This window comes from Acinonyx jubatus, chromosome A2 (assembly GCF_027475565.1).
Source record: "Acinonyx jubatus isolate Ajub_Pintada_27869175 chromosome A2, VMU_Ajub_asm_v1.0, whole genome shotgun sequence".
Lineage (NCBI taxonomy): Eukaryota > Metazoa > Chordata > Mammalia > Carnivora > Felidae > Acinonyx > Acinonyx jubatus.
The window spans coordinates 93326546-93350085 of NC_069383.1; the positions used below are offsets into that span (position 1 = coordinate 93326546).

At 39.2% G+C, this 23540-nt stretch overlaps 1 protein-coding gene across 1 annotated transcript; it reads left to right on the forward strand.

Moving 5' to 3' along the window:
- The first annotated feature begins 2131 nt into the window (after window positions 1–2131).
- On the forward strand, window positions 2132–15298 carry YAE1 (YAE1 maturation factor of ABCE1). Its single transcript, XM_015071599.3, has 3 exons — window positions 2132–2266; window positions 4026–4147; window positions 5913–15298. The coding sequence occupies exons 1-3, from the start codon at window positions 2138–2140 to the stop codon at window positions 6340–6342; spliced, it is 681 nt and encodes a 226-aa protein (XP_014927085.1). The 5' UTR covers window positions 2132–2137; the 3' UTR covers window positions 6343–15298.
- Window positions 15299–23540: the final 8242 nt, after the last annotated feature.

Here is a 23540-nt window from a genome sequence, read left to right on the forward strand (position 1 = left end):
TTATCAGGTTACTATAAGGCTGGCTTCATAAAATGATTCAGGGCATTTCTTTTTCTTTGCCCTAGGAGAGTAAAAAATATTTAATTATCCATTGTCCTTTAAAGATTAAAAAGGATTTAAGGCATTTGCCTGTGTGTCAAGTCTTCATGCTATTTTTTATAGCGGATATTTAATGTCCAATTTTTCTAGGGTAATTAGTCTCTCCCTGTTTTCTACTTACTGGGTCACTTTTATTAGAAAGTCATTCAACATCTCCTAGGTTTTCAAATGTGTGGCTCTTGAACTTCAGTTAGTAATGTATACCACTGGAATTTCTTTCTGCATCATTGCCTCCTTTCTCTTTTGTATAATTTTGGTGGTGTTGGTTTTTTTTTCCTTAAATCAAGGTCAAAAGAGGATTACTGAGGGTGGGTGGCTGGCTCAGTCCCTGGAGCATTCAACTCTTGATCTCAAAGTAGTGAGTTCAAGCCCCACATTGGGTGTAAAGCTTACTTTAAAAAAAAAAAAAAAAAAAAAAAAGGTTATCTGTCTTATTGGTGTCTTTAAAGAACCAGCTTTAGGATTTATTTAAGTTTGGGGATTTTCTCTTTTATTAATTCCAATTGATATCTTTATTGCTTTTCTTACTAGTTTTGTTGCTAATTAAGATATATAACAAAATTTATGTATTTTTTCTTTCTTCTTTAATAATAAAGATATTTAAGCCTATAGAATTGCTTCAGTATAGCTTTCATTTGGTCCTATGTTTTCTGGTAGGAAGTGTTCAGATTTTAATTGCTTACTGTATGTCATTTTAATTTTTATTTCCCCTTTGATCTAAATGTTATTTACAAAGGTGTTTCTAATGCCCACTATTATAATTCTTGGAGTCTTTTTTTTATTACTTATTACTAATTTTGTTGGATCATGATCAGATAATATGATCAGATAATATGACCCAGATAAAATGTGTGGGATTTTAAGTTTATTAAGGTATTTTATGTAGCCAAGTACAGAATGTTTTTACACATTCTATATTTATACATGGACCTACCAAGTAAGTTATATAAATTACTATACATTATTATATATGTATGCATATATATAAAATGCAAAATTCTGAGCATTTAAAAATTATAACCTAAACCACCACCCACTCTCAGACACATGCTCATGGTTCCCCTTACTTTGCTTATTTTTTTAATTCCTTTTCATAACAGGTATCCTTTATGATCTTATAACAAACTACGTAATTTACTTATACAGTGCTTACTGTTTATCCTGTCCATTCTACATGAATGTAAGGCGGACGAGAGCTGGAAAGTTGTCTATCGTTCACTGATGTATCCCAAAAGGTACAACGGTGCCTGGCACACACACACACACACAAAATACGTTAAATAAATAAATGATCGTGCCACATCACCACGCAAAAAAGCAAAACTACTGGTGTCCATTCATTCACTAACATCTTAGATGCTTCACCATCTACCACGTGTCAGAACCGTGCCAGTGCTGGGTTTACGTAAACAGGTCTCTGTCCTCACCCAGCCAATAGGGCACGCGAGACGGAACGCGAGCCGGAACGCGAGCCAGTGAAGAATTAGGTGAATCCATGAGAGATGTATTCGTCTCATAAATGTACTCTTTATATGTAATGATCCCATAAATGGCCGCACTAGCTAACTTTTCGGCCCTTATTGTCCTTTGCTTCTAACAAAAACCGTTGGGCTGTCAAATCCCTACAACGTACTGAGGAGGCTTCTGAAAGTGAGAGAGTCCTTGGCCAGTATTCGCCAATCTGCCTAACTACCTTTTACCGACGCGCGGGGCTCCAAAACCCACAACGCCGTCGGGACCGCAGTGGGAACGCAGTGTTTCACTGAGCTTCCTGGCTGCCCTCCGCACAGGCCAAGGGCGGACGGGTCCCGCGAGGCAGGAATCTGCCTCGCCCACAACAGGCGCTCGCCGACACTCTGGGTCCACTGAAGGAGTCCCCAGCTCCCAAGCGCAAAACGCACAAGCGGCAACCCGGACTCACCCGACATCACCCAACACCACACACGCATGCGCAGCAGCTGAGGCACGACCCGCAGCCTTCGCCGGTCCCTCGGACCGGAAGGAGTTGCTGGCGCTTCCGGCGGTGGTTGCCTCGGTGATGTCGTGGGTTCAAAGTACTCCCTTGGTCCAGGGTCCCGGAGAAGAGGGGGACGTGTTTGACGAGGAAGCGGACGAGTCGCTCCTGGTGCAGCGGGAATGGCAGAGCCACATGCTGAGACGAGTCAAAGTAAAGCTGCGTGGCGGGAGCGGGGAAGCTATGCCGGGTTGTGGGGGAGACGGGCGCAGAGTTGTCAGAAGTAAGGGTCTCGAGAGTAGAGGCACAGTGGTCGCAGCCTGGCCCGGCGCTGCCCTCCCCAACCCCTTGCCTTCCACTCCGGCCCGCGTCCTGCTAGGATTTTCCAGTGGGGTTACTTGAAGCCGTGTGAAACCACCGGGCGCGTTAGACGCTGGAAACAGACCAAAATAAACTTGGTCTGGACTTTGATGAGGATCACAGAGAAGGTGGGGGAGAAACGTATACACTGACTATTGCTAATTATGGCTGTCAAAGGACATTTTTTACCTGGGTTGCTTGAAGGGGTGAAGAGCGTAAAGTTAGGAGTGGTATTAATCAAGACATATGGAAAAAGTGAACTTAAGAATAACGAAGAGCGATGAAGGGAAGCTACTGGTGGCTAGGTGAGGGAATACTGAAGTTGGTTTCTTTCTTATTTGTTAGGTGTGAATTACCCGTATCTCATTTGCCTCATTATTCACTGAAACTAAGCTTAATACCACATCCCCAATTTCCAGTTGGAGCACTCAGAGCTTAGTTCACATGGCGAGTTTGATTTACACCTAATATCATTGCCAACCATTAAATCGCCCCTGATCTGCCCTTAATGTATCAGGAAAATGTTTGCTTAGCCCAACAACCTTGTTACCAGTTTCAGAAATGCTTTATGTGAAGCGTGGGCTGGACCAGTCAGTAGTGATCATCTTTTGAGCGCTGTGGCGCCATTGAAGATGCTGGACAAAATCCCTGCCCACAGAGAGTTTGCAGTTTATTTGAATTTAGGTATCAAGAAAAATTTCTAAAATCACACTGTTCATTTTTTTGCGAACCCAGTTGAGTTCATTGTTGAAGACCTTTGATAACCTCTTTACCGCCCTGCCTTGTCACATCAGTCAAGGTTGCCTAGGGGTCAGACACATAACTCTCAGTTTCCTTTCTGTGAAGCCATTTTTTTTTCTTAATTTTTTTTTTAATGTTTATTTATTTTTGAGTCAGAGAGAGACAGACATGAACGGGGGAGGGTCAGAGAGAGGGAGACACAGAATCTGAAACAGGCTCTAGGCTCTGAGCTGTCAGCACAGAGCTTGACGCGGGGCTTGAACTCACTGACCGCGAGATCGTGACCTGAGCTGAAGTCGGACGCTTAACCGACTGAGCCACCCAGGCGCCCCTGTGAAGCCATTTTTAATAGTTTTTTTTTTTTTAACTGTGTAGGAATCATTATTTTTATTTTTTTTAATTTTTTTTAATGTTTTTTATTTATTTTTGAGACAGAGAGAGACAGAGCATGAACGGGGGAGGGGCAGAGAGAGAGAGGGAGCCACAGAATCGGAAGCAGGCTCCAGGCTCTGAGCCATCAGCCCAGAGCCTGACGCAGGGCTCGAACTCACGGACCTCGAGATCGTGACCTGAGCCGAAGTCGGACGCTTAACCGACTGAGCCACCCAGGCGCCCCGGAATCATTATTTTTAAATGTGCCAAGTAAGTCTAGACTTCAGCAGTGAGATAGGCCAATAATAAACTTTTATGAGAAGCATTGTCTGCTTTGGTTGTGTGACTGTGTCATTTGTTGTGGAACCATTATGTTAAATAGTAAATAGTGAAGGCCTGTTTCATCAGTTTCTAAATTGGTCCTATGACTTTCTAGAGAAATCTATAGTGGTTCATGTGGTGTTAATCGCAGCCACAGTTCTTCGTTATTTATTTTTAGGAAGGTTACAGAGATGGAATAGATGCGGGCAAAGCAGTTACTCTTCAACAAGGCTTCAATCAAGGTTATAAGGAAGGTGCAGAAGTGATTATAAACTACGGGCAACTCAGAGGAACATTGAGGTAATTTTGTAACTTAAATGCTGAGAGTCAGTTTAGCCTCAATACTACTGGAGGACTTTTGAAAAGTCGTAGGTAAAACTAAAGTATTTGAACTGAAGTGTTTTTCCTAGTCTTAAATCCACAAAAGAGTACTGCAGAGTATAGAATAATATTGCCTTCAAAAAGTCAAAAATCATCACTTCATCCACTTTAGTATGTGAGTCAGGTGTGGTCCTTTATTGCAAGGAAATGATAGGAAGGTGGATATTTTTTGCTACTGAACTACCACTAAACTGTATCTCAATTTAAAAGATCTTCACATGTGGCAGAACACAATATGACAGACGTCTAGACTAGAATAACATGATGAGAATTATAACTGGTAATAGAGAGGGAAATAATTCTGTTTATCTTAGTGCTGAACATTGGATACCTGTCACGATTCCATAGTAATAATGGCATATGTCAGGGCCAGCTAGTCAGATGGCACATGGAGCTAGGAGCATGATAGGCTTGTCTTCTCTGACGTTGTATACCTTTTAAATTGTCCTCTATAGAAAACAAACAAACAAACAAAACATAAAATTTTCAAAGAATCACTAATTTTTAAAAGAGCAGAAAATGGGGCACCTGGGTGGCTCAGTCGGTTAAGCAGCCAACTCTTGATTTTGGCTCAGGTCAAGATCTCTCATGAGATCTAGCTCCACGTCGGGTTCAGGAGTGAGCATGGAGCCTGCTGAAGATTCTCTGTCTCCCTCTGCCCCCCCCCCCTCTTTAAAAAAAAAAAAATTAAAAAGAGTAGAAAATAAGTCATCAAAACAATTTCATTTTTTGAGCTTTTAGAAAATTCAACTATCAGATATCAGAATTTAGAGTCTACTACGACGGGAAAATGATCAAGTACTCATTTTACATCAAGTTAAATCTTTTATAATCTCAGAAAACTTATTGTTAAATCTTTTGCATCAATTGATTACATTTTTAAAACATGACTACTTTTCACAACAACCATTATTTTATGTCATGATTACCTGAACAATCTGAAATGGCAGAAAACAAAAAGTACTGTCTGTACTAGAAAAATAAAGAAAAATATTTGTTAGGACTAGAAGAATTCTTAACCTTCTTCAAGAAAGTTGTTAGCTCAACAAACAGGGTCCATTCTATAACAAAGTTGGGAAAGAGAAGTTGCCTCAGAACTTTTTTCCTGCCCCGCAGTGTTTTGATGGGAAGCACCTATATGGTTGGAACAATTGTTTTCAACCTTGGCTGCACCTTGATATCAGATGGGAAGCTTGAGACTCTGATTTCATTCGTCTTGGATGTGACCTAGACCTTGACAGTTTTAAGAGCTCCCCAGGTGATTCTAATGGATATCCAAGTCTGAGAATCACTAGTTCAGAAACTGTTGGATGTCCTTAAAGGAGAAACTAAGTTTTGTGATCTCTTCTCTGAGTTGCATCCCTTTTAAGTGGAAGCTACACAGTCACAAAGAGAAAACCTAAAATCAAGAAAAGTGGATGGAATTGTGAAAGAGGTCTTAGGAATTATAAGCACTCTAAATGGTTACTCCCAGTTGTTTAATTTTTATCAAAAGATAATATCTTTATATATTTTAAAATCCATTTTACCATTACTTTCCTGATTCTGACTTGCATCATTATTGATTTCTTTTTGCATGGTGTTATGTGGAAAAGAAGCACGTAGGGTTTAGCATCAGAAATTCAAAAAGCCTCTGATTGGTTCATTTTTTTCCTGTTTAACTCTTGTTTATATTTTCATTCAGTGCTTTGCTCTCCTGGTGTCACCTTCATGATAATGGTTCGGCTCTGATCAGTAAAATAAATAGTCTTCTGGATGCAGTTGGCCAGTGTGAAGAGTATGTGCTCAAACATCTGAAATCAATCACATCTCAGCCCCATGTGGTAGATTTATTGGACTCTATTCAGGATATGGACCTTGGTCATGTAGCTCCAGCTGAGAAAAAGATGGATGAAGGTAAAGATGAAAGACTCTGTGAAAATAATGCTAAGCTTCACAAAAACTGTGGCAAGAGTCTTAGTGAGGCAGATTGTTCATCTCTAGAATGTTGTAGAATACAGGAGCAGCCACATTCTGAAAACCCAAGCCTCACATGGATTTTAGAACAGACAGCCAGTTTGGTCAAACAGCTGGGAGTATCACTCGATGTATTACAGCACCTCAAACAATTATAAAAACTCTCTTCATGTTTCTAATGAAAGTAATGTTGAGAACATTTGTTGGAACACTTTGTTTCTTAACAAACTAACCAAAATTTGTAGTGGTTTCTACATGGAACACATCACTTGTAGGTTATCCATCATGGAAGTTTGAAATGTCTTCAAAATTAACACTATTAAATGTAATAAGAGCTTTTTTTCTTTGTCATTGTCACTGGTAATTTTTATGTACTTTAAGGTACACTCAGAAACTCTAGTTGTGACGAGTTTCTGATCAAAATCAGGCATTTTCAGACTCATTAGCAAAAGTGAACAACAATCAAATGCATTTTGTAAGGACCTAGCTCTGCTTTCTCCTCTTGTCACTCTCAGGTGATTAGGACAGTATCACCAATTAATCAGACCAAAGTTACCATTAAATAGCCTGGTGGATAACACTGTAAATAGCCACGCATAGGTGTATAGAAATATATATATTGAAATTAAGAGGCTATAAGTATAAGAAACTGAAGAAATGTTTATACTGATGATTTAAAAACTACTAAAATTCATTTTAGTTTTGTGTTAAAGGCAAGGACATACAATTCTATGGAAAATACAAAATATATTTCATGTTCAAAGTACCTACTTAGTTTTTCCAAGTATTAATGAGTTAGGAGTTGTGTTATCCAGCAATGTGCCAGATTATTTCTAAACTGCAGTTTGTCTTACATATTCACATAGTAGTAAAACACTGAAACCACTGACTTCTGTATTACCTCGTAGCAATATTCTTTGTCTAGCATAGACAAAATTAGATTAAGCTTTTGCTCTAGGACCTAAGCATATAAAATCAGGAAAGGAATTTTCAGCACTTCCTTGGCCTAAAACACGAAGTTGTGTGAGGTGCCTGCCGTCAAAGGCATCCAAATAATTGCTCTTTGTCAATGGCCTCAATTGCTTTTTCACCAGTATTTATATCTAGTATCTACTCTAAAAGACAGGCATACTAAGATGGAGAATCCAACATCTTTCAAGAGATTAATAAAATATTCTGTTGTGATCTTACCACCTCCTGAAAGTTCATAGAACATGAGAAATTAAAGCAACAAATTTGAAGTCAGAAGACCATATACTGGGGTGTCTGGCTGGCCCAGAGGAGCATGTGATTCTTGACCTAGGGATGGTGAGTTCAAGCCCCACACTGGGTGTAGAGATTACTTAAAATCTTTAAAAAATAATAATAGTAAGTTAAAAATAAAAAGACCGTATACTGTTTTAGGATTTCTAAAACATGCTAAAGATAACCAAGTGCCATTTGACATCACCTTTAAAAAAAAATGCTTATATCTCTCTAGATTAAACACTATTTCAGAGATTTACTAATTTGTCTTGTTACATATTCTTTTCTGTGTTTATGGATACAGCCAAAATCTCAAATCCACATGGAATATTATAAACAGTCTCTAAGTCTGAAAGTGTTGTTCTGCCCTGCATATTAGATATGAAATGTCCATCCCTAATGATGCCTCTCAAGAAAGTCACCCTGAGTGAAAATTTCACAAGTGCAATAAAGAGATTTTATCTGGGCTCACCCTGCTAAGGTTCTCTGAAGATAACACCCCTTGCCACCATTGATAATATGGTGTTTTTGTGCAGATGTTCATAAAGAAGGAAATCAAGAGAATTAGCTGAGTGGATGGGGCTGTTGGTCAAAAACATCTCTTAAAATTGCTTTGCCTTTTAAAGACAAGTTTGTGGACTGCAGAGGAGTATTAATGGTATGCTAATTATACCTGTGTTCAATGAACGTGAGTAAGGGAAAGAAACCTTGCTCGCATTATGTGTTTTGCTTTGACACCTCTGCTATAGGCCTGCCAGTTCTTGTCATGAAGGACCCTAGCCAACCATAATGGTAAAGCAAGACTGCCCCAGAGTGGGCACAGCCCGACACTCAAGGCCCAAAACCCATACATTAGGCCTGAGTGATGTGGCTTCCTTACAAACAGGATTTTCACCTTAAATAATTTCTAGATGCTGAAATACCCAGAGCTTTTTTGTTTGTTTTAATGGGAGGGAGAGTCCACAATACTCTGCTTTCTGGACATTTCAGTTGCTAGAGCTGCTGAGGCCACCAAAGTGTTTGTGATACACAAGCAGGAAGTGGGCAGCTGAAGTTACCTACCTGCATCCTTATCTCAGTTATATCCTTAGCACTGCTTGTTAACTGCTTCTGTGGTACATCAAAACAAAAGCTTTGAAACAAATCCAAGTTGGGATTCTCCCCCATCTCCAAATTAAAGTTAAAGCTTTACGTTCCCGTCTAAGAGGGGCATGCAGATATATATAGGAATAGTCCTTAACGTGTTTTAATAATCTTGTTAATTTCAGACCAATGGATGTAGTAAATGTCCAATGCTCTGTTAATAAGCTATCAGGCCTTTTGCTCTACAGAAATTCTCAAATCTTCGCCATGACGATACTTCACCCGCATAGTTTGCCCTTCTTGCATCTGCTGTCCCACACTTCTCCCAGCAAACCCCCTGGAAGAGGAATCTGCTGTCGCTCCCTGATTGCTTTCTCCCCATTCACTCCTCAGCTTCAAACTGCTTTTTTGCTAGGGTCACCTATAGCTGAAGTCCCAGAACTGCCCCTCAATGAGTTGTCTCCTCCATCCCTGGACATGATGACCGTCCCTCCACGGCCTTCTGCAGCAGCACTGTTTCTTCTGTTCTCTCACTGTTGCCTATCATTTTGCTAAGTCCCCTTCTCTACCTGCCTGAGGATTCCACAGAATTTCATTCTTGGACCTTTTTTTGTCTTTGTACTCTAACCAGATCATCTCCTTTGTTCCCACGGTTTCGATTATAATCCTAAAGCTAATATTACAACCCCTGTTTCTCTCCCAAGCCCTAGACCTGTATTTCCAACTGCAGTCTCTCTTGCCTGTCTCAGTGGCTTAGCCGTACGTGTCTAAAACACCTCCTTTCCATCTTCTCTCCTCCCTCCCGTCCCAAACTGCTTCGCCTTTCATATTTTCAGTCTTTTAATGTCATCTCTGTTTACTCAAAGCTAGGAACCTTTTTTTTAATTGAGATATAATTGATATAAAATATAGTATATTAGTTTCAGGTGTACAGTACAATGATTCAATATTTGTATATATTGCAAAGTGGTCACCACAATAAGCCTAATTAACATCCATCACCATACATAGTTACAGTTTTTTTTCTTGTAAAGAGAACTTTTAAGATCCACTCTCTTAGCAGCTTTCAAATATACAACACAGTGTTGTTAATTATAGTCACCACACTTTACATTACAACCCATGACATTGATTTTATGACTGGATGTTTGTAAAAGCTAGAAATGTTTAAGTCTTTCTCTTTCCTTTGCTGTCATACCCTACTTCCAATTGGGAGTTTTTGCATCTTTAGAACATACCTTGAATCTGGCCACCTTTCTATTCACTGGATTTTAATTAACCTTTGCACCGGCCTCATCACTAATGTCAGTACCTCCAATCTAGTGCTCTTCCTGTTCGTGCTCCACTGCCACCATTATCTACCTGAACAGTTTCCTTCTAGAGTTTAGAGCCTATACCTCTTCCCTTTTTTTCTATTGGATAAGTTATAAACTTGAGTTTCATTTCTGGACCTAAGCTGCATTGTCAGTCTGATTTCCCATCATGCCTCCCGCTCCACCATGCACATTACGCTTCTTTATGAACAATACTGTCTGCTTTATGGACAGTTCCCAACTTCTAAACTTACTCACTGCTGACTCTTCTTCCCAGAATACATTATTCCACATCCTTCCTTCCCAGAAAATTCCTATATCCTATATCCTATATCCTTCAGTACCAGCTCAGATTTCAACTTTCTCAGGCAGAGTTGGTTGCTCTTCCCAGTATGCCTTCATCATTTTGAGTATCTCAGACTTCAAATTTATTCAGGAAATTGCCTTATTCATTGTTACATCCCCAGTACTTAGCATCATACCCTATACTTAGATGCATAGGTGGTGCTTGATGAGAAAGAGAGAGAGAAAAAAAAAAAAATGACTCTACTAGCCAAAATGAAAATAAAACCAGAAATTTAGGATTCAAAAATATGTCCTGTTCTTTTGTTTTGGGAAAGGAAAAGGAACGTTTGTATTTCATTAAAAAAAAAAATGTTTCTTTCATTTGTATGTTAATAAAATCCATATACCCAAATTGTGTATCATCTTATACAAGGCTAAATAGTAGCATTAAGACAATACTACTTACCACTCATTTAAAATTGCGCTAACAAAGGGGCACCTGGGTGGCTCAGTTGGTTAAGCGTCCGACTTTGGCTCAGATCATGATCTCGCAGTTTGTGAGTTTGAGCCCCGCATCAGGCTCTGTGCTGACAGCTCAGAGCAGCTGGAGCCTGCTTCGGATTCCATGTCTCTCTCTCTGTGCCCCTCCCCCACTCGTGCACTGTGTCTTTCTCTCTTAAAAATAAATAAACATTAAAATAAAATTGCACTAACCAAATTGTGATGTCACATTTAAAGATACAAAATTACATTTGGAGTACAGTTTCAGCTCTTAAGAAATGGCAGAAAGAAACCATGAGAGGTGAAAACCGGAAAGAAACACAAAAATACTTGTTTTTAGCAGGATGTCTGGTGCATAATATCTGATAGCAGGAAGGAGTTGGAGGGAATGGAGGAGTGGGAAAGAAATCGCTAACAAATACAGTGTTTACAAGATACAGGCACTGTTCTGAAAACTTTGCATACATTAATTTGCTTCGTTCTCATAACAACCCCATGCAGCAGAGCTATTAATTATCCCCATCCTAGCGATGAGGAAACTGGGGCACTGAGAAGATGAAGCCGCTTTTCCAATTCACAGTTATTAAATGGCCCAGTTGAGATTTAAAGCAAGGCAAATCTAGTTCCACAGTTTGTGCTCAGGGTAGATGTGTGGTGAATAATAACCCAGTAGCAGGGGCCATGTTTAGTAGAGGGACTATGGACTATATTTTCCCCTCACTGTTAATTTCTACTTTTCTGCAGTTTTCAAATGTCCAGTCAGCAAGTATTATTTTTATAATAAAATGTCATGTGATAATCAGCAGCTCCAAAGAATGAAAAATTTACCAGAAATCTGTTTGCTATATATCTAGAAAAAGAAAAATACCATTTCCCTACTGGGGGAAGAGAACCTTTAGGAAGTGGTATAGAAAGTTGTGTTTAGCATATTCAGAAATTGAATTCTCCTTAGACTCCTTAGACTTTCTACACTTCTCATAGAGAGGATAATTTGTGCCACCTATTTTCTGATAATGTTTCTTGAGCTTTCTAAATTCCTACTTAACTTTCAAAAACAGTTAGCTCACTGCATTGCTAGAGATCTGCCAAAAAGAGCCAAGTGTCCTTAACATACGCCAAACTTTATTTCCTTGCCCTATAAATAGTGTGATCTCTCCAGAAGGAATGTTAACAAAGTATGACAAGATCCACCTGTGATGGATTCAATTCTGCGGAAGTTGAATCCTCCTTGTTCTTTCATGCTTGGGTAGGCAACTCACCTCTGAGAGAGAGGCCCTCCTGTCTGGATCCTGTTTATTTCCAAGGAGCTGCTGAATTGGTTGGCCACTGGGTGGTGCTGTGCATCGTGCTATGTGATGTCCTCTTTGCTTAGTCTTTGCGGTCACAAGGACAAGACTGATTATTATCCCTAAAGCCAGGCCAAACAGATTGAGTCATTTCTAACACTGGGTGAGTAGGGAGAGTTTTCTGAAGAATGTCAAGAAACTCAAAAAATGAGGATGCCCCCACCTTTTTAATTCTAGGTTGAGAATTTTTCTAAATCAAAATAACCAATCATAAGGAACCCTGTTCCCAAGAAAAAGCACCTTTTATTCTCCAAATCCCTGAGGCCTAAAATTAAATATCTAGACCGCAATATATATGGCTTTTATCAGAATTGATATAAAATTATAATTTCACATGCTTGAAGTATCTATTTTGTCAGGCAGGACTGTGCCTAAAGTGTTTCAAACAATCTCTCTCTCCCTCCTTCTCCACCTCTCTCTTTAGCTCTCTCTCTTCCTCTACCTCTCTCTCTCTGTGTCTCTCTCTACCTCTGTCTCTATTCTGTATCTCTATCTCTCTATCTCTATCTCTCTCTTTCTCTCAAACACAACTTCTCAGGGAAAGACAACTTACTTTGTTAACCTATCAAATATATAACAGCCCTTTTTTTAGTCAACAAATCTACGGCCAAATAGGTTTTCCTCACATCAAATGGAACTCTTTCCAGCTACTATTAAGCCTGTTTTCTTAGGACGTGCCTAGGCACCATTATGTAATATTGCTTTGTTGCTTATAAAATAAGTATGTAAGTTCTATAAGAATTTTTTTTGGCATAAAATATAAATAACTTGTCAAATCCTTTGTAATAATAAGAGTGATTTGACAACAATAGTACTGACAGTCCTTGCCAATAAAGCAAAACTGAGCTGAAATGGGGATATAATATAAATAACCTGAAAATAAAAGATGTTTCTTTTTCTTCTTTGGAAACATTGCAAAACATTTCTTTTCAAATCAGACCCTAAAATAACCAGGGACTCTTATTTGTGATTATAAACTTTATGGTAAAACATCAAATGATACTTGGGGCGCCTGGGTGCCTCAGTTGATTGAGCATCCGACTTCGGCTCAGGTCATGATCTCACGGTTCATGTGCTCGAGCCCTGCATCAGGCTCTGTGCTCACAGCTCAGAGCCTGGAGGCTGCTTCTGATTCTGTGACTCCCTCTCTCTCTGCCCCTCCCCTGCTTGCGCTGTCTCTGTCTCTCAAAAATAAATAAATGTAAAAAAAAATTAAAAAGAAAACATCAAATGATACTTTAGGAATCCTCAGTGAGGAAGTCACTTACTTATTAAAAACTAACCATAAATTTTTGACTTGTAGTAGATATTCCTGTTATGGAGTTGATTGTGGAAAGAAAACCCATTTAATGCACTTAGACATTTAAATCCCAAGTGGGAGCCAATTAAACTATTGTCATTTGAAATCATTTTGTTTTGCTATTCAAGATGCCAAATAATTTATAATCAGTCTGTGTTTTAATCTTCTTCTAGAACTGTATCAGGTTCATATGAAGTCTGCATTCTGGCAGTGTTCATTATGATTATGACCCCATTTGTCAGCTCAGAGGCCATTTTTACTTCTGTCCATGTGCTAGGACAAAGGACTGCCTTCATGAAGGTAGCAGCAGCACCGAGATCAGAGATGTGACCCATGTTCACTCAGCTGCTCACAGGCTCTACCTCTTTAGTGTGAACATGAGACTCCTGACCTCATCACAGGTTACTGCTGTCGCCAAGGAAGTAACCAAGGGACGACTGGAGAAAGGTCAGGCAGAGTAAGTAGCCATTAACATACTGTTCCGTTGATGGAAAGAATGAGTGGAGAGGCTGACAAGCACACTGAAGATCAGTACAGTTTTTGGTTTGATACAGTGGGGTATGTATCAAATCAAAGATGCCCTACCTCTAGGATTTGATCTAAGGAAATAATCAAACAGGTAATAAAAACTCAGCACAAAGATACTCATGGCCACATTCCATCTCGAGAGAAAAAAACAACCTAAGTGAACAACCCTAAAAGAATAGCTAAGGAAATTATAATCCATGTATTCACAGAAGTGTTACACACCCATTATAAGTTATCATAATGAGAAAAAAGGAAGATACTTATGGGGTATTTGTAAGTGAAAGCCACTGTAAAAATGTCACATACCTATGTGGACAAATTACATTCAAAAATGTGCATTTTACAGATAAAAACTGCAAGATTATTCTCAGATATAGTGATGTATTAATGTGGTAGGATTAGAGGAGGTTTTTTTTTTCTTCTTCTTCAGAATTTTCTTTTATGTTGTGCTGTTTTACGATAAGAAAAGAAAAATATTTGGAAAACTCTTCATTTTTAAGAACCATGTAGGCCTTATCCTGAAAATCAAATTCTGGAAAAAAAAAAAAAAAAGAAGCAAATGTATTTAATTCAAATCAGAAAAAGATCCCCAGACTGCTATCTGGTGAGGGGGCATATAACAATAAATCAGAAAAATTTATTAAGTTTATAATTTTTTCGATTATATCAAAATCTTAAATTTATTTCTTGAAGTATACATAATCAACCTTAAACCCTAATGGAAGAGAAAGGGGGTATGAAATGCTAGAAGCCATTTCTATTTGCCTTTAGTGCATTTTTTTTTTAATGTTTATTTTTGAGGGAGAAAGAAAGAGAGAGAGAATGGGGAAGGGTAGAGAGGACAGAGAGAGAGGGGGACAGAGGATCTGAAGAGGCCCTGTGCTGACAGCAGAGAGCCCAATGCGGGGCTGGAACCCACAAACTGTGAGATCATGACCTGAGCCAAAGTCGGATGCTCAATGGAATGAGCCACCCAAGTGCCCCAGTGCAGTTTCTAACAGCTCTTGTAAGGTTGTATTTCAGCTGATACTAACAATTATACGAACCAGATAGTGCCCCAAGAATGTAGGTACATTCTCAGTAGCATGAATACGCTGGCTTTAAAAATCTCTGGGACTGTCTTCTCTTAACAAAACAAAACAAAACAAAGAATAAAAATGTTTTATTGGATTTGTCACACTATCGCTTCTGTTTTAAAAGAAAAAGATCAGTCCACAAAATTGGAATTCCTGTTAGCCCAATTGAGTTATTTTTTTTATTACCTTCTGGGGAAAACCAATACCATAAGTATGAATCACTTCTACATGATACATCTTACCCAATAATAAGATACTCAAAACCTCGAGAAATCCAACAAGAAGTGACTGACTGCTAACTTAAATAGATTTGGAAGAAAATATATATATTCATATCATTTCTTTGATTCTCCAAATTGATTGCATTGTGGCAACAACTGATTAAATTTGCCATTATTTTGTGCGTGTTAATAAACCATATGCATACATGCTGTCTACTTCGGCAAACAGACTTGAGCCTCTTGATTTCCAAATCTGTAAAACGGAAGTAATGGTAGCAATTTCATTGTTTCCCTGAGAATCACGTGCCTTAATGTATGTAAATGAAGTGCTTCCTCGGTGTTGGATATCCAGCAAACAGTAAGGAGAGCCATCCTGGTGGCTCCAGGTGGCAGCCCTGAAACCAGATTGTCACTTCACCGTCCTGTGCCTGATTCCTCACTGTCAAATAATAGTGCTACCTTATAGGGTTGATGAAGACAATGAGTGGAACTGTATGTACAGGACACTTGGGACAATGCGTGGCACATCTGGAGTGCTCACTACACGTTTGCTACTGATTTTATTTTCTCCTGAGCATCGTGCCTGCCATGTGGGTAAACTGTGGCAAGGGGGTTAACCGTCTTTAGACAACTTTAGCTGTCATGAAATTCTGCCAGGATTCGGACACAGCCGAGCTTCCCACTGGCATGGCTAAAGGTAATTAGCATGATTTCTTCCTCTGTTATTTATTTGTTTATTTATTTATTTATTTATTTATTTTTAAACAAGGGTTGGGGGAGGAGAGGGATGGTTACATAGAAAAAAAAAAGAAAATTCTTTAAAGATTTACAACTATTAACGTAAAAGTATACTTTAAAGTGGTGATGATCAATAGGAAAGCTTTGGGAAACTGTGGGAACATTTTCTGATTGTCAGAGTGGTGGAGGAGGGGCGCTACTGGCAAGAGTTGTGCAGAGAGGATGCCTTACCTCCTGCAATGCCCGGGTTGATCCTTCACAACAAAGAATTATCCTGTATCCCTCAGGACTTTCAAATGTCCCAGCAGACATGCATGTAAATGAAAAACCTTAGTTCGATTAGAATCTAACTAATACTGGGTGTTACATGTAAGTGATGAATCACTAAATTCTACTCCTGAAATCAGTATTCCACTGTGTGTTAACCAACTAGAATTTATAAATTTTTTTCTTAACATTTATTTATTTTTGAGACAGCGAGAGACAGAGCATGAACAGGGGAGGATCAGAGAGAGAGAGGGAGACACAGAATGTGAAACAGGCTCCAGGCCCTGAGCTGTCAGCACAGAGCCCGATGCAGGGCTCAAACCTACGGACTGTGAGATCATGACCTGAGCCGAAGTCGGACGCTCAACCAACTGAGCCACCCAGGCGCCCCAAACCAACTAGAATTTAAATTAAATATCAGAAGGAAAAAATAGAATATAACTATTTATTAAATATGCACACACAAATGGGTGGGTGTTCAATGTTATTGTTTTTCCAAATTAGAAAGTAATTACGTTCCTTGTAAAGTATTTAAACATTACAGAAACAATGTAGAACATAGTATTTAGGAAAAGTAAAGCTTCCACCTTGCTACCTGTTATGGACTGAATTGTGTCCCCCCCAAAAGTCACTTTGAAACCTTAGCCCCTAGTACCTCACTCAGAAGGTGACTGTGTTTGGAGTCACGTCCTTTAGAGAGGTAATTAATTTAAAATGAGGCTGGTAGGGTGGGCCATAATCTAATCTGACTAGTATTCTTATAAGAAGAGGAAATTTGGACACACAAAGAGACACAGAGGGAAGACTATGTAAGGACACTGGAGAAGGCTATCGTCTGCAAGCCAAGGAGAGAGGCTCCAGAAGGAACCATACCTGCTGACATCCTGATCTTGATCCAGAACTAAGAGAAAATAAGTCTCTGTTGTTTAAGCCATCCAGTCTGTAGGATCTTGTTATGGCCACCCAAGCAAACTGATTAGCCCTCCGGATTCCTCCAGAATCTTTCTAGGTACATACTAGCAAATGGCACAACTGTATTTTATAGAAATTCATCGCTTCAACAGATACGTTTTGAATATATAGTATTTTCAGAGAGGGTACCTTGGTGTGCAAAACAAAATCCCTACTAAAATGAAATCATACCAAATACACAAAAAGCAGCTTTATCTGTTCACTTTAAATGTATCTTAGATATCAGTCTATGTCTGTACTAGTGATAACAATCATTTATTGAGGGCTTTGTATGTTCCAGACACTGGAATAAACACTTGGCTTGCAATGTCTTACTCCCCATGCCTCCAAGCCAGATGAGATAATAGACTTGAGAACCCTTTGGAAACTCTAAAGCTCTAACTACATGTAAAGGATCTTCCCCCCACAGTGGCCTTCGTTGATTCACTGACTGGAAGCCATCAAGCTTGGATGGAGCTTTTATTCACCATACATGTGAGGAAACTGAGGCTGTTAATTATCTTCCTCTCACTTCTTTATATTACAATTACAGCCATATCACAATTTTTAAAATTACGTCTGTAGGCAAGTTATTATACTTTCACTTCGAGGTAGTCAAGGATGCATGACAACATATTACTTACAGAAAAGTGCTGTATCTAAAAACCATGGCTTTAGGGGCGCCTGGGTGGCTCAGCTGGTTACGCATCAGACTTCAGCCAGGCCATGATCTCATAGTTTCTGAGTTCCAGCCCCAAATCCTCAGAGCCTGCTGGGATCCTGTCTCCCTCTCTTTGCCCCTCCCCCGCACTCTCATGTGTACATGTGCTCATTCTCTCCCTCTCTCAAATAAATAAATAAATAAATACACACATACATACATACATACATACATACATACATACATACATACATACCACTGCTTTAAAGGTAGCAACTTAGATAAAATCTGGAAAACAAAAACTTTTGTATGTATCTTCTTCATTACTCTTTTTTTTTTTTTTTAATTGCTATTTATTTCTTTTTCTTGGCTAACTGGCTCCAATTTATTCTTAGTCTCTGCTGGTTTCCAGGGCTTTTTTAAAAGCTCCAAAACTCTTCTATACTTGTCTCTTAGACATGTTAAATTTTCTTTCCTTTTTCTTTTGCTCCAACCTAGGTTTAATTAACATGTTATTGTGGACTTTCTGGTTTTGAAAAGCTAGTGATACTTAGTCCTTTGTGCACGTAGGGAGCTTGTAAACTTGGCAAAGCTTGGGAGAAGGAAAAATCACAGCTGCCCCACTTAATGCACAGCACTGGCGGGAATCTCCAGTATTTCTTTTCTAGCAGTGTATCTCCTCTCAAAAAAAAAAAGTCTTCCCCACTTATACCAGGTATGTGGCCATTTGGTTAGAAGTTGTTTGCTTAATTACATCCACTTGCTTGTTCTTACTAACAAACAAGTTTTCCTGTTTATTCCCTCCCTTGCTTCTGCTCTTGAAAAAAACCCACATTCTGTTTTTAGAATTTTCTTTAAAAACTAAAACACTGTCCAATTTTAGTTTCAGTTTAATTTAGCGTAAAATGAAAAACTTATAAAATAAGTCACTTGTGGTCATCTTAGAAGCAGTAGAAAGTAATTTACCTTATAAATTGGTGGATTTTTGCAAAGTGATAGCAGTAGATAAAAATCCCTAGTGTATAACTTTCTATATAGCTAGTTCAGTGGTCTGAAGAGCACATGTATTTTACGATCTGAAATTGAAGCTATTTGTTGATTGTTTAGGAAGAGCGTTCTTGTTCCAAATCTGAAATGTGTCCTTCTGGTGGGAAATCAACTTTGCAGTATCTGAATTGCTTAATTAGAATACAATAGTGTTCAGACTTATTGATGTGTATAAAAATACTTAATAGATAAATTATCTTTTCCTATATCATTGGGGACCCCAAATCCTGTTGGGTTTTACTAAAAGTCCCCCTATTCTTTTTGATGGAGTATAAAATAGCTCAAACTTGGTCTTGGCTGTTCAAGAAACCCTGTTTTCTTCAAGCTGGTGTTTAACCAGCATAGTCTAAATCCGATCCACCCTTCCCCACCCCCACCCCCCAAAAGGCAGTATTCCCTTTGACTCCCAAACACCTGAGGAATCCTGGTGTACCAAAAGGCCATTTCTTACCTATCTGGTGAGGCAACTGTTAGACTTCCATACATAATAAGCTATCCTCTCTTAAAATCTTGTCAGTGATTTAGATTTTTCTCCTGGACTCCATAGGGAGACAGAAGTCTAATAAGAGATACACATATCGAGTTAAGTGTTTGTGGATTATTTGGATAGATTTGAGAAAGAAAGAGAATCAATGCAAAAATATGGTTGGTATGTATCCAATACTGTCCTAGAAAAAAAAAAAACAACACAAAGTTTTCTTTAGCTGAGCACACAGTCATGCTCAGGGACAGATGTTAAATGCATTGACTTTAACTTCCGCTGCTTTACCATTTTTGCCTGTGCTATAGGAATACCTCGTTGCTTTCCTCCTTGCTTCCCATACGTCCCTGTCCTGCAAATATTGCCAGAAGGATCTTTCTAAAACCCGAGTTGGATCATATTGTTCTCTTCCATGCATCTCCATGACTGAAACAATAGGTCCCCGCCTTCCTTTCCAATGTCATCTCCTGTTAGTATGACAAAGCCTCACCCACCAGCTATAGTAACACATGGTGTTCCCTAAGTACTCCACATTCTTCTATTTATTGCTGTGCCTGGAATACATTTTTACCACTGTCTCCTCCTTTACATTCAACTGAAGTACCTTCTCTAGGAGGCATTACTCATTCTCCCAGGGCTAAAGGAACAATAACTTTCTCCTCTGTGCTTCCCCTGGTTCCTCCTACACGCCACCTCACGTGTTATAATTAGTCCTCAGGGTTGCCCCATTAGTTTTGTGAGATCTTACAGGGATTGAACAGATTTTCTTAAAATCTGGATCCTCAGCATTTAGTACAGTGCTAGACATACAGTAAGTGCTCCATATATTTGTATGGGACAAATAACATTCAGCAGGATGATTCTTTTCTCTCCCACAGTCTAGATGAGACTTCCTTAAACTCATCCAAGTCCGTTTATTTTCTGGGGAATAGTGTCTTGAATGTCTATGAGGATTTTGTCCACTGGAAAGGTATTAATGAATTAAGTGACATAATTGGTCTGGTTTGTGTAGGTCTCTTGAATTTTGTTTATATGACTCAATTTGACAGAACTTGATTGCTCTGATTGAACAGAAGAAATAGAATCCCCAAACACATAGTAAGAGCCTATTAAGCAACCAAGGGAACCCACGGACACAGACCTTGTGGGAACATTCAGATGACTGTTAGATTTTCCTCTTTTATTGTATTCTCTTCCTAGAATTTTGTCTTATTGGATCTGATGGACATAAAGATCTGTTTGCGATTGCTTGTTGGAGCATGGCTTTAAGTTTTAAATGGCCAACATCCCTTGACAGTTCTGTGCAGTTATTGCCTTACCCATTTTCATGGTGGTTTCTTTGGTTATCTGTAATGTGTGATTGTTTCTATTTCTGTTTTTCTTTTGTTTTTGGTCAATCACTTCCAAATTGGAAATAATTTGGCCATCCCTGACACATCATCTGGGATTTGACTATTTCTTTTACATTGACTGAAACTAAGGAGTTGTTTTTGTTTATTATTCTTTCATAATTTATTCCATTTTGTTTATTGAAATAATTCTTTCAAATGTGAAAGTAGTAACATTTTTTAGTATACAGTTGACCCTCAAACAATGCAGGCATTAGGGCAGCCAACCTCCCGCACAGTTGAAAATCAAAATGTAGAATTTTGACTCCCCCAAAACTTAACTACTAAATAGCCTGCTTAAACAAAAAAAATGTTTTAACATTTATTTTTGAGAGACAGAGAGACAGAATGTGAGTGCGAGAGGGGCAGAGGGAGAGAGAGACACAGAATCTGAAGCAGGCTCTGTGCTGACAGCTCAGAGCCTGACACAGGGCTTGAACTCATGAACAGCGACATCATGACCTGAGCAAAGTTGGATGCTTAACTGACTGAGCCACCCAGGCACCCCTAAACAGCCTGCTTTTGACTGGAAGCCTTACCAATAACACAGTCAGTTAACACGTAGTTTTTACATTATGTGTTTTATATACTGTATCCTCACAATAAAGTAAGCTAGAGAAAAGAAAATGTTATTAAGAAAATCATAAGGAAGAGAAAATACAGTTGTAGTAGTTTACGATTAAAAAAACAAACAAACCCGTGCATAAGTGGACCCATGCAGTTCAAACCTGTATTGTTCAAGAAACAATTGTATTCTATTCACAGCTGTGACTACAGCACCTAGACTAGTGTTTGGTAATATTCATTAAATATCTCAAATGAAGGTGTGAACATTTCAAGTCAAAACCTTTTTTAAAAAATCCTTTTTTTAGCGTTTGTTCATTTTTGAGAGAAAGAGACAGAGCATGAGCGGGGAAGGGGCAGAGAGAGGGAGACACAGAATCTGAAACAGGCTCCAAGCTCTGAGCTGTCAGCACAGAGCCCGATGCGGGGCTCAAACTCACAAACTGCAAGATCCTGACTTGAGCCAAAGTCGGATGCTCAACCAACTGAGCCATCCAGGCGCCCCTCAAATCCTTTTTTTAAATCCCCCAATTCCTAGCACTGGTTATAATAATACATACACAAATTGATTTTTTTCTGTCATAGAAACCAGCAAAATGTTTATCATGATTTTAATAGAAACAAAACTATTAAAAATGTGTTCTTAACATTCTCTTAAGGGCGCCTGGGTGGCTCAGTTGGTTAAGCATCCGACTTTAGCTCAGGTTGTGGTCTCACAGTTCATGGGTTCAAGCCCCACATCAGGCTCTGTGCTGACAGCTCAGAGCCTGGAGCCTACTTTGGATTCTGTGTCTCCCTCTCTGTCTCAGTCTCTCCCCCACTCATGCGCTCTCTCTCTCTCTCTCTCTCTCTCTCTCTCTGTCTCTCAAGAATAAATAAACATTAAAAATATTTTTTAAAAACATTCTCTTAAAGAATTTTTTTTTATTTTTTTAACGTTTATTCATTTTTGAGAGACAGAGAGAGACAGAGCATGAGTAGGGAAGGAGCAGAGAGAGGGAGACACAGAATCCGAAGTAGGCTCCAGGCTCTAAGCTGTCAGCACAGAGCCCGATGTGGGGCTCGAACTCACAAACTGTGAGATCATGACCTGAGCCGAAGTCAGATGCTTAACCGACTGAGCCACCCAGGCGCCCCAAGAAGAATTTTTTTAAAGTAAATTGGATCTTTCAATTTCTACTGTAGGATCCAAAAATTGTTTTTTAAAACATGAAAATAGAACTTCTGTATTTAAATTTTTATTCCTTCCAGCTACTCCTTATATAGGGCTAATCTATTTTGATCACTAATGCTGTTAGGAGCCTTTGGGTTTTCCAGAACTAAAGGTAATTTGCTTCAGTAGCTGATACCCCTGTTATAAAGTACTCTTGTGTTTGCCAGGATGGACCATGACGCCAAGGGCAATTCCAGGAACTCGGCCCCAGTGTCTAGAGCAGTAAAAAAGCCCCTGCCAACACTCAGCATTTAGGGAACTGCAGCCTTATTTCAGGAAGCCATGCTTGGAGGCAGCCAGCAGATGGTAAGGTCACACATCATAAGACACCAAAACAATGACTCACTAAAAGTCCCTTTCCAAACCTAGGGAGTTGGAGGAAGTAAACACCTGACCTGTGTCACTAATATAATATGTAAGTGTCATACTTTACAGTTTGTGATTGTAAAAGCAGGAAATTCAGAGAACAAGGCAATGTAATTTCAGTACAGCCCTGCCCCATCTGCATGAAAACCCCATGTGTATATAAATGAATTATTACTGAATATATACTATATATTTTAGTATATTAAGTATTTACCAAGACGCTATGCTACACAACAAAAGCCACAATAATAGAGTTAAGATTCCCAACACAACTTAAATAGTAATCATTTTATGGGGCGCCTGGGTGGCTCAGTCTGTTGAGCATGGGACTTCGGCTCAGGTGATCTCACAGTTCATGAGTTGGAGCCCTGCATCAAGCTCTCTGCTGTCAGTGGGGAGCCTGCTTTGGATCCTCTGTGCACCCCTCTCTCTGCCCCTCCCCCACTTGCACTTGCTTTTACTCTCAAAAATAAATAAGCTTTAAAAAGATGGGTTTAGGGGCGTCTGGGTGGCTCAGTCGGTTAAGCATCCGACTTCGGCTCAGGTCATGATCTCGCGGTCTGTGAGTTCGAGCCCCACGTCGGGCTCTGTGCTGACAGCTCAGAGCCTGAAGCCTGTTTCGGATTCTGTGTCTCCCTCTCTCTGACCCTCCCCCGTTCATGCTCTGTCTCTCTCTGTCTCAAAAATAAACGTTAAAAAAAAATTTAAAAAAAAAAGATGCGTTTAATCATTTTAATTTGTGGAGATATTTGAGATGTAATTATCATCACTTACACAAATCT

Coding starts and splice junctions, on each gene's coding strand:
- YAE1 (XM_015071599.3), top strand. CDS start 2,138: ATGTCGTGGGTTCAAAGTACTCCCTTGGTCCAGGGTCCCGGAGAAGAG. Junction 2,267..4,025: donor ACATGCTGAGACGAGTCAAA/GTAAAGCTGCGT, acceptor ATTTATTTTTAG/GAAGGTTACAGAGATGGAAT. Junction 4,148..5,912: donor CAACTCAGAGGAACATTGAG/GTAATTTTGTAA, acceptor ATTTTCATTCAG/TGCTTTGCTCTCCTGGTGTC.